Here is a 13573-nt window from a genome sequence, read left to right as displayed (position 1 = left end):
GGACGGGGCCTGAAGGCCCCGCTCGCCGTCCTGGAGTGGGCCGGGGGGGAGCCGGTGGACGGGGCCTGAAGGCCCCGTTCGCCGTCCTGGAGTGGGCGCGGGGAGGGGGGAAGCCTCCGGACGGGGACTGAAGGCCCCGTTCGCCGGCCTGGAGTGGGCGTGGGGAGGGGGGAAGCCGGCGGACGGAGCCTACTGGCTCCGTTTGCTGGCCTAAATGCGGCCCGTTAGTGAAGACGCTGGCTGCGATGACTGGCTCCCTCCCCTCCCAGCCACCCAGCCAATGGCAGCCCAGGTTCGCTGAGGGAGCCAGTCACCGCAGGCAGCGTCTTCTGAGAGGCAATTTTTCCGCCCATACACTAACGGGGCGCATTTTAGAATTTTGGCACCCACTATTCAATTATTATAAGGGAGAGATATTATATTTTTGGTTTTTATTTATGGAATTTATTAGTTTATTGATTATATGGCTATCTGCCTTTGGGAGAGGGGGCTGATATGTGTGAAAAGAATATATCTTAAAATAAACAGAATGTACCTATCTGCAGCCAGTTGCCGCCACATGCAACTTCTGTGTGTGTTCTAACTCAGCAGGGCCACTCGATGGCCACTAAAGCCTGCCTATCTTTTACTGGCCCTGTATGGGGAATAACTGTCCACCAAGATTACCAACACAAGGATAGTTTCAGACAGAGGTCATTTCGGGGGGAATCGCGGGGGATCGCAATTTCCCCGGGTGAGGTACGGGGGGCGGGGCACATGACGAAGCCCCGCCCCCTGCTTCCGGCCGCCCCGCTTCCGACCCTCATTCAGCCAGAAGGAGGCAGGAGAAGAGGGAGGGTAAGTTGCTTCCTCCCTGCCTCTCCCCACCCCTGCCTGCCTGGGACCAGGGAGGGCCTTCGCGGGGCTTCCCTGCACTCCCACCGGCCTTGCAGGTCCACCGCCGGGCCCCTCATGGGGCTGCAAGGCTGGCGGCAGCGGCCGGGACTGCTGGGGGCGGGGTGTGTGGCCTTATGACACACTTCCGGTGATGTCAGGGGGTGTGGCCTTATGACTCACATCCGGTGATGTCAGGGGGTGTGGCATATGCTAATGAGTTATGCTAATGAGTTCCCCTAGCTCTTTTTCTACGAAACGACCCCTGGTTTCAGAAAGTTCATTACGGTATTCAGTACTCATAGAGTAAAGCTAGAGTTTCCTTACCTTAATATTAAGTCCCTGGTGGTTGTTTCTTTTACTACAGAATAAACTTTCTTTAAAAAATTAACTGCTGTATCAGTGCAATAAATACCCAGACACATACCCTGCTGTTTTGGTGTCTGCTACATGGGTTCCACCCTTGATCTTCCCGGGAATGAAAGTGATTTCTGTTGACCCAATTTTGCCACCTTCCAGCTGCCCATCACACAAGTGTTGAACCATCTCCAGTCCTGACAGATGCTGAGGCCTTCAAAGACAGAATAAGAACAGAAATGAAGCCTGTCTGTAGTCACACATCACAAAACATATTACCACCATGTGTCACTTTTGTGGTCCCTATGTCAAAGACTGAAACATTAGACTTACCTGAAGGTCTCTTCTCTTCAGTGGGGTGAAATCATCCAAACGGGTTATGTCATGCCTTCTCTCGCTCTAGGCAGGGCTATGCAAATGTTTGTATGTCTTTCCAGGACAGAGCGAGGGTGCCCTTCCAGACATAAAACAGCCCAGCTCCAATAATGTTATATGACTCGAGTAGTAACTAACAACTTTATTAACTAGAACTTGACCAATAGCTCACTAACCCAACCATTAAAAAACTCATTCTCCCTCTTTTTTGTGTGGTGGGAGAATTGGATGACTTTGCCCCATTGAAGAGAAGAAATCTTCAGGTAAGTCTAATGTTTCGTTCTTCAGTGGGGGAAGTCATTCAAACTGGCTATGTAACCAAGCTAAGAACAGGGTGGGATAAACACTACTAAATTAGCGACCACGCCTGAAGTTTCTGGTGTGTCTCTGCCTCTGGCAGAGGTTCTGTACGATCGAAAGGACTGAAAAGGCTTCCCATTATACTCTTTCTCTTTGTTTGCTGATATCGAAGGCATTGCTTTCTTCTTCTCCTTCGTTTCCACAAGTACTTTATTCGATCCTCTTTCTCCAAATAAGAGTCGTCCTGAAAACCTTTCCGCTGACAGGTTACACTTGGACAGCAGGTCAATCTTCCTATGTTTGAGCCACAAATTCCACCTTACCACTACATTTGCTGCCTGTGCTCTGGCACAAAACTGGATGGTGTCTTGGGAAGCATTGGCTGCAAACTGAACTGCTCATTTCATTTTTAGTAGGGACCTCCTGAGAGTCAGAGGGTCTGGTTCTGTGAATTGCAAGATTGTCTGCCCACACCATGATCACTCATGAGAAATTTGAGAGGACAACAGAAGCCCTAATTGCTAATGAGGACACCTCATGTGCTTTTTTAAACACTGCTTCATTCTTTCTGTCCATGCGATCCTTCAAGACATTGTCACCATCTTTGGATAATACTGTGCCCGAGGGCAGAGCGACCAACAGAGTGCCCACCAATGGAACTTTTAAGTTTTCTATTGTTTCTTCTGGTAGAGCATTAAAAATGTTGGCAATAGAATTCAGAGTGGTTCCATTGCCCAGAACTGACAACTCAGTTGGCAGCACACCACCAAGCATTTGGCCAGCTTCGTGAAATCCCTGGAGTCTAAACTGGAGGAGGCTGACGAAAAGAAGGCTTCTAAAATGACTCCAAATTGTAGTTGAGGCTAGTGATGACCTTTTTGAGGAGCCTCTGAAAGTTCTCCAGTTGAAATAGCCTCTGACCTTGGCATCAGACTCCTCCCCTGACCATTCTCCTCCTTCTTTATCGGAGATAATCACAACAGAAAGGTTGGTGGATTGAATCTCTTCCATCTCTGAATTTGAGTCAGAGTGCTGCCTACATTTCGACTGAACCTTCTTTGGGCATTTGCTGGGGGTGGGTGGGCTTTAGCTACAGAAGCCTCCCTATCAGCCCTTAGTCCTTTGCTAGCCTTTTCCCTTTTCAGCTTCCTTGTGCTCTTAGATCTTGACAAGCCCATCTCTGAAGGAGGAGGAGGAGACGAGGAGCCAGGAATGGGGAAGAGCTCTGCCTGTGCTGTTGCCAAGACCTTCCCCGAGCCTTCAGATTCTCAGATCTCCCATCCCCCCAAGTGGTTCTTGGCTGACTCTGCTGCCCTCTCAGCCTCTGACTGGTGGGTGGATAGCTGGGGGCATGTAGGCTGTGGGGGGCATTCATGTAGGCTGAAAAAGGCTGGAAAATAGGACGCACCCACCATGTTGGGAGCTCCCACAGCTGCAGCTAGGCCCACTGGAGTATAAAGGGCCTGTATGAAGGGAAAATTGCCCGGCACAAGAAATCCCGGCTTGGGGTTCTAGGTGGGTAAAGGACCCTCGATTCTCCCCTGGAGCCCTTGAAAAATGGCCACCTCACTGCCCACAACATGATCGGCATCCCTTGTTGATCTGTCCATCACGACCACAGCCTACAGCTCTGTGCACTGGCACTCTTCCACGGTCATCTCTGGCTGTCCTGACACTTCCCTGTCAGGCAGGAGGGAGACAGGTGCTGCTGCTGCTGCCTTCATCGGGAGGGCCAAGGAGACATCCGAAAGCTCAGTCCCTGATGGTCTACCCGCCGCCTCTGGAGCCGGTGCCCTGGAACCCAGCACAGCCTCTCCCCTGTCCAAAGCCTTGGACTGGGAGGGCTTCTCCTTCAGGCGGCTTCTATTCTTCTGAGACCCAGAACCTTGGACCTTCCTGGAAGAATCTCCCTCCATATAGATCGGTGAGATCTTCCGGCCTTAGTTTTGATTTTCCACTTTAATAACTCTCAGGTAGATGGAGCTACGCTCTGGGCTATTCATACTGGAAGGGCACCCTTGCTTTGACCTGAAAAGGCATACAAAAGTTCGCAGAGCCCTGCCTGAAGCGAGAGGAGTCGTGACCTAACCAGTCTGGATGACCTCCCCCACCAAAAGAGAAGCTACTACTGGGCCACCAGTAGCAAAGTTATCTATTTATTTATTCCATTTTATCTCCGCCATCCTCCAAGGGGCTCAGAGTGGCATGCGCTCTCCTCCGTTTTGCCTAACACCAGTCCTGTGATGTAGACAAGGCTGACAGAAAGTGACCAGCCTCTGGTTACCCAGCGAGCTGCATGGCAAAGTGGGGATGTGAACCGGGGTCACCCTGATTCTAATCTGACCATTATGCCACACCAGCCCTGGGCAAGCAAGAGGGTAGCAGCTGCCGCAATCCAGAAAGCAGGCTATGGTGCTTTCGCCAGTCAGAGAGGGACTGATGCAATACTAGCACATTTGCATGCCTCTTTGTGGAGGTGGCTAAAAAGTATACTGGGGCACTATTACAGCTCCCCCCCCCTTCACAAGAAGTGGCTGCAGTACTGACACAATAGACTTTGTTCTCTGATTGCATGCTAGCAGGTCTTGGAGAAACCATTACAGTAACACCCTGGCACTCCTTCCATCCCAGGAAAACAACTGTCACAGCACTGTTGCAACTCCGATGGAACCAGATGCTCTTCTTGATGAGAAGCCTTTAGTTTCCTGTATTTGGCAGGGAAACATGCCTAAACACCAGTCTTAAATACATTCTGCGTTTGTGGGCAGCAGATTAATTGAACATACTTCTGGTGCCTAGTCTATCAGTCTCATAAACAGAAATATGTATTGCAGATTGTTGATGGATTAGGGCAGTTAATGGTCATCCACCTAGGTTAGGGGATTTCCCATCCCCTTTTCTCCTTTATGCGGATGACACATGCTTGCTTTCCCAAATCAAAGTTGGTCCTCAAAGATATTTAGACTCTTTTAACACCTACTGTCAAATAAATCTCTCTCTCTATTAATTATACCAAATCTAAGGTGACTGTATGTTCCAAAAAATGGCATTGCTATAAATGGCATATAGGGAATTCTGAAAATGAACACGTTAAATCTATGAAGTATTTGGGCCTTACTTATAATCACAATCTTAACTGGGTTGCACACCGAAATAATGTTATAAATCGGGCTAGAGTTTGGATAGCTCAAATTAAGCACTTCTAGGATTCATCTCCAGACAGGGATGAAACAATTCTCCTTTGGGTTGCCAACACGCCTGGAAAAGAGGTCCTGTATAACATCCTCTGGTTTAAAAAAAATTCCATTAAGTCTCTATTAAATGGACAGAACATTTTTCTCCATGTCTGATTCTTCTCTAGCTTATAAAATCAGGTTTTTTTAAAAAAACCACTTATGTATGTCTAGACTGGTAACCTCTGCAGACTTATTGACAAGACTGGGGAAAAGAAAAAGGAGTGAAGGATTAGAGGCAGATGGATATGTTTTTTTTAAATATATTTATTTATGAATTATATGCTACAATACATATGGTGTGTTATCACTAAAATTCAATAAAATGGAAATAAGGTTAAGCAGAACCAAACTTGGAGCTACTGGCTATGGAGTTCCCTCTCTCATATAGCACAGAAAATAATTTAAAGGCCTTAAAGAGATGGAAAAGCTGGATCTGCTTTGTATCATTTCAGTCTGTTGGATGTAGACTCAAATGATGGAACACCCCCCCCCCATTTTTAAAAAAATAAAAAAGATTCCTGCACACAGAAGTCTAGCATATCAGAGAGGGTTAGAACTTACTTGCCCAACATCTAGGGTTTTTTACAGGGAGGAATTAAAAACAAAAAACAGGAACTTTCACTCATGTGATATCCCACCTACAGTCTGATGTGGTTCAGTCAAGATACAAGTTTACCACTTCATTGAGGCCTATCAAAAGGATTTGTGTAGACACTTGTCAGCTTGTGATGTTCTAAAACCAGTTTCCAATATTTCACAAAACCCCCACAATTCCTTCCAGGTTTTGTTTACAACAATTCACAAGCTTGATAATTACCTAAGGCCAGGCTGACTCCTGCCAGCTCGGATATTTTTCACTCGCAAAGGTTTCTTGAGGAGGCAGCTCAGGGCCGTGGAAACACGCAGGATCTGGCCACCCTGCAAAGAAAAGAGATGATCAAATATTTATTAGTCAGCTATTAATATAAACTGCTGTTCTCCCCAATAGGGACCCAAAGCAGCTTAAAACATCATTCTCTCCCCTCTTCCATTTTATCTTCACAACAGCAACCTGTAAGGAAGGTTAGGTTGAGTGAGATTGACCCAAAGTCACCTAGCTAACTCGGATAGCAAAGTGCAGATTCAAACCTTGGCCTTCCAGATCTAAGTCCAATACTGTAACAACTATAACACAATTGTGCATTGTTGTGGACAGGGGCTGCCACTCAGAGCTTCATTTGCCAGGGGCCATGTAAACTAGGGTTGATCAAGGAAAGGTAACTTTTTAGGTACATGCATGACACCTTTTTTGCACTATCGAGCAATCACAGCCAACGTTTCATTTTTAATTGAGCAGCTAAGGTCCCAAGGTTGATGCCAGGACTTGACATCCCACACTTCTCTTTCCAAATATTAAGCACTACTGCTGCACTCATGTCCACTGACCCTCTTAAAATACTTCACAACAGTATGCTTGCCTTCGCAACATCCCTGTGAAGTAGGTCACTGTTATTAGGAAAGGGCAGAATACAAGATACATTCCTTTATGGGGAAATAAGCCCAGATAGGTGAGTTCTCCAAATCCTCCCCGCGGGGGCCTTGTCAGCGATGCGACTAGAACTCAGCTTCCCCCGAAGACCAAGTCCAGGGTCCCCCAAGGAGCTATGCCCCCGTCCCCAACTACCCATTTTCTCTCCTTCAAATCATTCATTCAGACCTGAGGCCTGCGCGACTGTGTCCCCAAAGGCTCATCTCCGCGCATGCCTGCCTCTCTCTTAAGCGCTCACCCCTTCCATAATGCCGCCATCTATCTCCACTGCGTCTCCGTCGCCCATGATGCGGCACCGCTGGGAAAGCTGCCACTGGGCCCTGCAAACAGTTAGGAAACCACGAGAGATCAGCCGCTTTCCCAGGCCGCTGTTGCGCCAGCAGAAGAAAGAGGCGCGGCTAAAGCTCGGCGGCCCAAGTGCGTGGAGAAGGCGGACCGAGTGACCGAGCCGGAAAGCACCGCCTCCCCTTGGCTCAGCTTCAGCTGGGAGGCGCATGGAGGAGCAGGCGCAGAGTCGGGCTGGGTTGCAGCCGTCGGTGCAGCAATGCTGGATCTGCAAGACAGCCGACCGCTCGCATAAACATTCAGTCCTGTCTGGACAGGTAAAAGGCGACTAATTACCGTGGCGCAATAGCCAACTGTCTATAGATCCAATTTACAACTTGTAACGGGAAGATTTTCTGATGGTTCGAAGATTACAATTTGTCCAAAACAAAAAAACAAACACCGTACTTTTTACTTGGTGAAGGAAAAGGATGCAGAGATGCCAAATGAGGTTTTCTGACGGGCTGCGGGAGTGGGCGGAGGAACTCCCTAAAACTAACCTGACACAACAGTGAGTGAACGTGTTATGGAAACCAAGCAATAATACAATACGATCCTAAATAAGCCTTCTTGAAATTAAACCTGAGATTTACTCTCAGGTGAATGTACACAGCTCTGAGGCCACCACACAGCGTGCAAGCTTTCAAGGCGCTGAGCACACGTGTTATTTGGACGTGACTTAAATGGTATTAGAGAAGTAACCTGGCATAGTAGGTAGAGTGTCAGACTAGACTCTGGAGAGCCGGATTTGAATCCCCCCACCCTGCCATGGAACCTTGCTGCGGGACCTGGAGCTAGTAATTCTCAGGGTAACCGACCTAACAGAGTAGTTGTAGGGATAAAACGGAGAAGGGAAGAACAATGTTGTAAGCAGCTTTGAGTCTCTGTTGGGGAGGAAAATGGGGTATATAAATATGGCAAAAAACATATGTAATGGCGGGGCCACATGGGGGAGTGTCTGGTGAGGAAACAAATGAGATGACAGGACACCTTTCATCACTTCTAGACACTTACTTAGCGGATATTGCTTGCTTGTTCCAGAGAGTAAAAGAACCATAATATCAATGCTTGTGTAATGTATCCAGTCCAGACAAGTCCAGAGACAAATGTCGAGCTTCGCTCCAAGAGACAATGGACTATGCGGATCCTAGCCCACTCCAATCCGGGGGCTAGGTTCCCGGCCGAGAGGCTATGGGACTCTCGGCCACTGTAAATAACCTATAGGGAAGTAGGGGTATGTTTTGGGTGGCGGTTTCTCGGGGGATATAAGCCGGCCTGCGAGCCGGCCAAAGTTGTCTTGTTCCTGATCGAATAAAGTACGCTTTGCTGAAATCACTCTCCGTCTGCGTACTTTTCAGCTTGGTATGGAAAAGGTCCCTGGTTCAGTCCCCAACATCTCCATTTAAAAGGACCGGGTGGTAGGTGACATGAAAGACCACGATGTTCTGAGTCTGGAGAACCGCTGCTCGTCTGAGGAGGCAACACTAACCTTGATTGATCAGGGGTCTGGGTAAAAGTCGGATCTAAATGGATCCTCATGAATTTCATATGATTTTTACATTGAAACGAAATAAAACCACCATCATATTGTAGGTCATGTGTTAGTCTACAAGGTGCACCACAAAAATCACGCATCCAGATTTGTGGCACCACAACAGCGCAAAAGCATGATTCCAAAGCATGGATCCTCATGAATTCATATGATTTTTACGCTGAAATGAAATAAAACCAACATCATACTGTAGACCATGTCATAGACTATAGTCAGCACTCCAAAAATCATGCCACCAGGAATTCGTGGCACCACAAAACTGCAAAAACATGGTTCCAAAGCATGGGTCCTCGTGGATCCTCAAGGTTTTTCAATTGAGTAACCTGAAACACACCATCAAATCACATAACATGCCCACGGCCACAGCTTGCACCAAAAAAATCACGGATCCACGGCTTCGTGGTGAATCCATTCTGCAAAAACATGATTCTGAAGCCTGGATCCTCATGGATGTTTGGGGTTTTTTCTGTTGGGACACCCCAAACATACCATTAAATCCCATATCATGTCCATGGCCACAGCCTGCACTACAGAAATCACTGTGCAACACCATGCTGCAAAAACATGGTTCTGAAGCATGGATCCTCATGGATCCTTATGATTTTTGCATTGTGTCACCCTAACATCACCATCAAATAATATGCCTTGTCCATGGCCACAGAATGCACCACAGAAATCATATGTCCACAGCTCCGTGACGACACCGTTCTACAAAAACATGGTTCCAAAGCACGGATCCTCGTGGATCCTCAGGGTTTTTCAATTGGGTCACCCCAAACACACCATCAAATCACATAGCACATCCACGGCCACAACTTGCACCACAAAAATCACAGATCCACAGTTTCGTGGTAAATCCATTCTGCAAAAACATGATTCTAAAGCATGGATCCTTATGGATCATTGGGGTTTTTGTGTTGGGACATCCCAAACATCCATTAAATCCTATATCATGTCCACGGCCACAGCCTGCAACACAAAATTCATGTTGCTACGACTTCATGGCAATTCCATGCTGCAAAAACATGATTCCAACCTTAAGGTTTTTGTGTTCGGTCACCCCAATATCATCATTAAATCACATACCTTGTTCATGGCCACAGAATGCACCACAGAAATCACATGGCCACGGCTTCATGGTGACAACTATCACCGCTGGCCCATCACAGGCAAGAGGTCATTCTGGCTTCCCCCGCATCACAGGCAAGAGGTCATTCTGGCTCCCCACATCTTGTTAGGGACTTCATTTGTGCTGTTGTGGTGCCACGAATCTGTGGATGCCTGAGTTTTGTGGTGCCCCCTATAGATTAACACATGGCCTACAATATGATGGTAGTTTTATTTCGTTTCAATGTAAAAATCATATGAATTCATGAGGATCCATGTAGATCCGACTTTTACCGTCGATCAGTGATCTGATTCAAAGGCAGCGTCTCCTATCAATCAGCTAACCCCGTGTTTCCACTTTCCAGTCAGTGCCGGTGCATCATGCCACGGCAGGACAGAGACATCAGCCTGCTCCTCTGGAATTCCTCAAGCAAAGCATTCCAGCTATGAATCCTGCGTAGCTCAGGCACTGCCATAATGACACTCTGTCCGAATTTGGCTACACGCTCTATACGACTTCTATTACCTTATCCCGCCCTTGCAAACAAAGCGACTCCGCCCCTCGGCCACTGATTGAACGCTGCGGGCAATAGGGGCGGGGCACTCTTCCACCTCCTAGTTGGCTAGTGGGTGCAAAATACGCGATCCGATTGGCTAATAAGTGGGAGGAGTAGGGGGGGTGTGCGGGCATCTTTGTTTCCGGAATAAAATGGCGACAGCGAAGGTGTTTAGGAGTTACTGTCGCGCGGTGGGACAGCTGGTAAGGGTATGGGGGAGTGGGCTTTGGAGTGCCAGACGGAAGAGACGGTTGCAGGGAATGGCCAGTGGCTTAGCAGGTCTCTACTACGATCCCGTTTGCGTCTCTCTTCTCTGCAGAGAGTTAGGAAGACCTGCGTTGAGGACTGTGGGGAAACCTGTAGTTTGTGTGCATTCGAATCCACTGATTTTTCCGCCTTGTTCCCTGGGCAGAATGTCAGCGGAAAAGACCTCTGGGTTCGGCACCAAAGGCTTTACAGCCAGTTCACACCTCGCCCTATGTCAGCCCTCACGCTTCCTTGCAAAGCTATTACGTTGGAACATCTTGTATTCAAGCCCTGCCACAGGTGCAAGACCGTCAGTCACTCATGTCTACATCCTCAGAAGCCTACCAGTGTCAATATCTCGTATACATGTGTTTGTTGGTGGTTTTTAGAAAAAGGTTCAAGAAGCTCATGAATTATAGCGGTCTACCAATGCAGCTATAAGGTGTGATATGTTTGGCTTGGCACAAACCACAGGAGATGGTAATCTCTTTCATGCTGTAACTGGATTTTCAAAGGCACCTTGTGGACTCTGTTGGAAACACTACATTGGAGTAGAAGGATATTGGTGTGATCCAGCAAGGCAGGATTTATATTCTGTTCTGTCCTGCCTTGGCCACATACATAAGATCTCTTAATGCAGATTAGTTATGACTTGCCTACCCTGCCAACTTTATTGCTGTCATCAGAAAAGGTTGATTTATTCTGCATTTCTAGAGCGTGCTTATGGATGACGTAGGGATCCAAATCTGGGTTTGTATGAATTTAGATCTGAAGAGTGGATGGATGCACATTAATAGATGCAAAATGTGGTGGTGTGATATTACATATACACTGATTTGCATCTTCCTGAATCACCTTTTCCCATATCTTGCTTTGTTGATTTCTGCACACTTCTGCTGAAGTGTCCATGACAGCTAATGGTATCTGCCATACAGTCTTAATTTTAATGATGCGTCTTTGTTGCTCATTTCTTTTATAATACCATGATTTTTTCCCACACGTTTCTGATTTCTGGGTGTGCCTTCTGTCATGTCCAATGGTTACTAAAAAGCACTGTGAAGCTTGACAGAATAACACTGGAATATCTCTGAACACTTCAGGTCTTTTTAGGGAATGAATGATTGCTAAGAAAATACCTGGTATCAGGGAATTCCTGAGATAATTAAGTTCATAATGATCCATGGATCAGCTGTTTCAACTACTGAATTCCAGTTATTCCAAAGAAGACACCATAAAATAATTCTTAGCTAATAAAATATAGCCTAATTTTATAATAGAAACTTTCATGTATCTCATATAAAGATGTTTTTTTCTTTGAAGATTCTACAGCTTTATTTAAAATGTAACCATTGGATACGTTAGAAATTCCTGGACTCATAATTTTTATCAATGCGAACATGTTTTTGTTCAGGATCCACTTGCTGATAATGTCTTTCTGAGCCCTTTATTTTCTTGGACTTGTGCAAAGTTGTTCCCAATGTAGTACTTTCAGCATAACTGTCTTCTCCCTCAGACTCTATCCTTACTGCCCACCTGCTTAGGTTTAGTAATGGTCTTGTGCCATGTGCCTTCAGACCAAATTTGTGTCAGTTCCTGTTGTCGTCAACTGGTGACCTGTCCTCAATGTACTTACATCCCATTGATGGAGTCTGACCTTGCATTTGCAGATAACCCATTCCACATATGCTATTTCCATTCATAATGAACAAGATTCATTCACATTCAAACTGGCAGACTTGAACTAAGTGAAGTTATCTGCATGTATGTCATTTTGCTTGGAATCATAGAGCTAACTTTCATCTACACACAGTTAATTTCAAGTACAGTTGTAACGTGATAATTTGTAAAGATAACTACACCTGATTAGTTAACTTTAAGCCACTGATTACACTGAGCTCTAGTGTGGACTGTGAATGCCGTAGTACTGTTTGATGGCAAACAGTGAAAGGATAACAGTCATAATACTGTGGAGTGGATTTCAACTAATACATTATTCTGCATGTTCAAATATTGGTAGCAGGTTTGTTTTTGGTCTGTTGTAATTGACATAGTTGTTATCTGGACTGACCTTGGGCTGCATGAAGTATTTAGACAGAAATTTGCTTCATAAAGTAGTACATATGCTTATAATACTGGAATCACTATCTCTCATACTCTCTTTGTTTGAGGGTATCGTGTTTACATGTGAGAAATTCTTCATTGTGTAGGGATTAATGGTTTTAAAGTTCATGTTATGCCCTTAGAAGAAGCAAACTTCATCTTTTAAAGAAGTAATTGGAATACTGAAAGTGAAAAGGCAGGTATGCATGGTATGCATTGTAATCCTAAATAGAATTACACTCTTTTTAGTTCCAGGTGCTCAGCCATGTGGGTTTGAAGCAATAGAACAAATTTAGAGTCCGGTGGTACCTTTAAGACCAACAAAGGTTTATTCAAAGTATGACCTTTTGTGTTCATGCACACTTTTTCAAATACTTTGGAATGGAAGGTAAGAGCTCAAACATAGACAGAGGCTGAACAGCAAATTAACATGTAACATGATGAAGATGTTTTAAGGTATGTGAAGACAAAACTAAATAACAAGCTAAAGTAATAAGGTCAACAATCCCAAGACTCAACAGGGATATTGGTTTCTTTACTGCCCCCTGAGGGTGCTGGAATGATCCAGGTGGGTTGTCGGAGCCTTGGGTGCAATTGGGGGGTGTTGAATACAAATAAGGGGGCGGTGGAAACATAAAGAAAGAAAAGCAGCCTTTTGGAGATAGGCCAAATACGTTTGGGAACCTATGTGCTAACTCATTCAGTCCTCACATACATGTATTCTCAAGAAGAAGGACTATACGTTCTCTGTATTTTAGTGTATTTCTTTTTCAGAATATTATATTAGAATACTGAATGTAATGCAAAGAATATTGGAATGTTTTGCTGATAGAACACTGCACCCACCTCAGATAAGAAAAAAAAATGCTGTTAAGTTACCTGCACGCCTGAGAGGAGACAATGGAAAGTCTCAGTTTACTTCTCACAATTAGAAAAGACATGAAAGGGGACCTGCAATACTCGCGGGGGGGGGGGGGAAGAGCTCCACGAAGAGCAGGAGGGGGAGGAAGCAGCAGCA

General features: G+C 45.9%; 2 protein-coding genes across 2 annotated transcripts in view; one reads left to right on the top strand and one right to left on the bottom strand.

Moving 5' to 3' along the window:
- RTCA (RNA 3'-terminal phosphate cyclase) overlaps window positions 1-7093 on the bottom strand; it is a 21332-nt gene extending 14239 nt beyond the window's left edge. The window contains exons 1-3 of the mRNA XM_015413337.1: window positions 6908-7093; window positions 5959-6059; window positions 1301-1444 (exon numbers count right to left, since the gene is read on the bottom strand). Coding sequence (XP_015268823.1) covers window positions 1301-1444; window positions 5959-6059; window positions 6908-6955 — 293 coding nt within the window. The 5' untranslated portion in view covers window positions 6956-7093. The remainder of the gene's footprint in view (window positions 1-1300; window positions 1445-5958; window positions 6060-6907) is intronic.
- Window positions 7094-10360: 3267 nt separating this feature from the next.
- The window catches only part of DBT (dihydrolipoamide branched chain transacylase E2), a 22079-nt gene continuing 18866 nt past the window's right edge, over window positions 10361-13573 (top strand). The window contains exon 1 of the mRNA XM_015413340.1: window positions 10361-10412. Coding sequence (XP_015268826.1) covers window positions 10362-10412 — 51 coding nt within the window. The 5' untranslated portion in view covers window position 10361. The remainder of the gene's footprint in view (window positions 10413-13573) is intronic.

The sequence above is a fragment of the Gekko japonicus genome, unplaced genomic scaffold (assembly GCF_001447785.1).
Source record: "Gekko japonicus isolate JY-2015 unplaced genomic scaffold, Gekko_japonicus_V1.1 scaffold70, whole genome shotgun sequence".
Classification (NCBI taxonomy): domain Eukaryota; kingdom Metazoa; phylum Chordata; class Lepidosauria; order Squamata; family Gekkonidae; genus Gekko; species Gekko japonicus.
Note: the sequence above shows the minus strand (reverse complement) of the source record. Positions and strands in the feature narration are given on the sequence as shown.